The sequence below is a fragment of the Poecilia reticulata genome, linkage group LG12 (assembly GCF_000633615.1).
Source record: "Poecilia reticulata strain Guanapo linkage group LG12, Guppy_female_1.0+MT, whole genome shotgun sequence".
NCBI lineage: Eukaryota > Metazoa > Chordata > Actinopteri > Cyprinodontiformes > Poeciliidae > Poecilia > Poecilia reticulata.
In genome coordinates this window covers 25,505,810-25,508,872 of record NC_024342.1, presented here as the reverse complement: position 1 = coordinate 25,508,872, position 3,063 = coordinate 25,505,810, and the positions used below count along the sequence as shown (strand labels likewise).

The following is a 3,063-nucleotide window of genomic DNA, read 5'->3' as shown; positions in this document are numbered from 1 at the left end:
ACCCTATCAGGACCCTATCAGGACCTATCAGGACCCTATCAGGACCCTATCAGGACCCTATCAGGACCCTATCAGTACCTATCAGAACCCTATCAGGACCCTATCAGTACCTATCAGGACCCTATCAGGACCCTATCAGTACCTATCAGTACCCTATCAGTACCTATCAGTACCTATCAGTACCTATCAGTACCTGCCCAGTAGTTGCCCCTGATGCCCCAGCAGGTTCTGGGTGATTTCAGTGAATCTGCAGTTCTTCCGGTTCCCTGAGATTCTGGGATCTTGATAAACTTTTCCGTCTCTTCCAGAGCAACCTGTCCTGTTGCTGACGTTGTTCTGCGTTTCCAGACTCAGGTAACTCTCACCTGACCTCACTTCCTGTCTGAAGTCACACACCTGTCGTCCGGTTCCGATTCTGTCCCTGGATCTTTGTTCTGCTCTGTGTAGGAATGCTGCCCCTGTTGCTCCCCCCGGTTCTGCTGTGTGGACTCACCTGCGGGCTGACGGCGGCGCCGGCCCCAGCCAGCGGCGCGGCGCCGCACAGCAGGGGGTGCAGGGAGGAAAGGCAGCAGCAGCAGAACAGGACGACCCGCATCATGCCGTCCCTCCGGAGCCGGAGCCGAGTCTGGAGCCGCGGGAGCAGCGGAGAGGCAGGCGGCGCTCCAGCGGCAGCTCCTCCTGCTCCTCACACAGCGTTAACCCTTCGGTGCCCACGGCAAGCCCAGGAAGCACCAACAGAGCCCAGAGCGACCGATCAGCTGCCGCTGAACTACTGGTGACGGGTTTAATCGCTGAACCTGGACAAAGCTTCAACCTGTCTGGAAACAAGATGGCGGCGGGAGCAGAAGAGCTAATCACAGGTGAGTGGAGGCAGCTGGAGAGAAGGAAGACGGCCTAGTCAAAGTCTGGGCCTGACTGCTGTGCTGTCAGAGAGCAGGGGTAGTGTAAGGCAGCAGATTATAACTGGGTCTCCAGTCTGCAGGTCAAAGGTCGCTGACTCCGGCTGAGTCCGGCTGCAGCGCCACCCAGACATTAGACCAAGCCGAACCGTCCTGCCGCCGGTTTTCCAGCAAGAGCCCAGATCCAGCCAGACGTTAGCAACACGTAGCTGCTGCAGCTCTCTGATGGAACCAGAGCTCCCAGTAAACCCTGACTGGGACGGAAACATCCCGGATCTGCAGCTCAGAGCCGAAAATCAGGATTTATCCGACACCAAGAGGAAAACTGAGCCACCTGACCCGCAGAAACACGGATCTGGATCTGGATCTGGATCTGGATCTGGATCTGGATCTGGATGGGATTTTATGCCTGAACAACCCAACAGGAGGAAGGAATGTCCTGGTGTAGTTCTCATCCAGACCAGAGGAGCTGAAACATCTGGAGCGGCCACCAGGGGGCAGCACTGACGGGACGAGATGGTGAAACCGCCATACCTAAAACCAGGGGTCCCCAAACTTTTTCCTGTGAGGGCCACATAACTTTTCCCTTCTCTGGTGGGGGGCGGAGTCAGTTTGTAACAGAAAAGGTGTTACACGCTTAGGGGGGGCAGGGGGGGCTGGGTTTGAAGGTCGAAGCTGTTCAGTGGGGGGGTTTAGCGCGTTTCTCATTGATTTCTACTCAGAAAGCACATGGGCTTTCCCAGCCGTTAGTGAAACGGTCACTGGGACTGACTAGTATATCTTCCATTGAGTTAAAGTAACTTTAACATATTAATTCCTCATATGTTAGCATAAAGGCTCGTTTTGAAGTATTAGCTGCTACTTACAGGCTTCGAAGAACTCGACCTGGAACGCGGCGTACATAAACACGTGTTCATCTGCTCTACCGCGAGCAAACAACCGCACTGATTAAATAACATAAAAGTCCAGCAGTTCCCTAAAAGTCCAACAGATGGCAGCAATGCGCCATGCAAAACAAAACACCCTCAGTTTACAGGACACACTTCCTGCTCAAGAGCCCCCTGGTGGTTGAAGAAAAATCCAGGGGGCCGGACCAAATGTGGAGGCGGGCCGGATCCGGCCCGCGGGCCGTAGTTTGGGGACCACTGCCTAAAACTCTCTGGTACTATAATCTCTATCTTCTGATTACTAATAAGTTATCTGGAATAACGTCATCGTTCAAATCCCAATTTTTCCATCATTTTTAATCCTGATTTTATACTTTAATTTTTCTTTTTCTTTTAAATTCTGATTTTATATTTTATCGTGTTTTCATAAAATGATAATGACGTCGCTCTAGCAGATTAGCAGTCCTCCTGCTCACCCAGCTGACCAACAGAACTATCCATCCGTTATAAGATGCGCGGGTATTTTCTTCTCTGAACCACCAGGTGGCGGTCGCGCTGTGGTCCTACCAGCTGCGCTCCGCCACAGAAGAAGAAGAAGAAGAAAAAGAAGAATCCGAGGCGGAAGGAGAAGCGGAACTAGTTAGCAGGAAGGCTAATCGCCTTTAGCCGTTTTTGTTTTCAGGTTTTGAAACTTCATTTTAATTATGGCGCCTTTAGACCTCGACAGATACGTAGAAATAGCAAAACACTGCAAATATTTACCAGAGAACGACTTAAAGGTGAGTTTTGAGTTCATGTCGAGTTTCTGCAGCGCTGGGAGCTAGCGGGGCTAGCGGCTAAGTTTAGCAAGGAAGAGTTTGTTTGTTCTGGTGATCTGGGTCAGAACCGATCGGCCACCTGCTTCATTCTGATCACAACTCGTCAGCTGGAAGTAAAAAGAACCAGAGGGGGGGCCAGCTGAGAGAGGAAGCCGCTCAGAGGCTCTCCTGCAGCGGGTTAAACCGAGCTGGTTCTGGTTCTGGTTCTGGTTCAGTTCAACACGGAGCCAAAAACACACGAACTGAGAGACGAAACATTAACGGAACCAGCTGCTTTCACCTGAAGTTCACCCAGGTTCTGAAACGGTCCGGTTCTGTTCTCCGGTCCGGACCGGTAGTTTGTCATGTTTGTGTTTCCAGACATCATTTTGTTTTCTAGAAGATCAAATCTGAGCCGAACTGGAAAGTTTTTCTGTTTCTAATCCGAGTTGATGCAACTCTGGGCTGATAATCCAGAAT

General features: G+C 51.4%; 1 protein-coding gene across 1 annotated transcript in view; it reads right to left on the bottom strand.

Moving 5' to 3' along the window:
* The window catches only part of LOC103474065 (stromelysin-3-like), a 10,915-nt gene extending 9,935 nt beyond the window's left edge, over positions 1–980 (bottom strand). Inside the window, exon 1 of the mRNA XM_008424788.2 lies at positions 494–980. Within this exon, the coding sequence (XP_008423010.1) occupies positions 494–598 (105 nt within the window). The 5' untranslated portion in view covers positions 599–980. The remainder of the gene's footprint in view (positions 1–493) is intronic.
* Between the last annotated feature and the right edge of the window lie 2,083 nt (positions 981–3,063).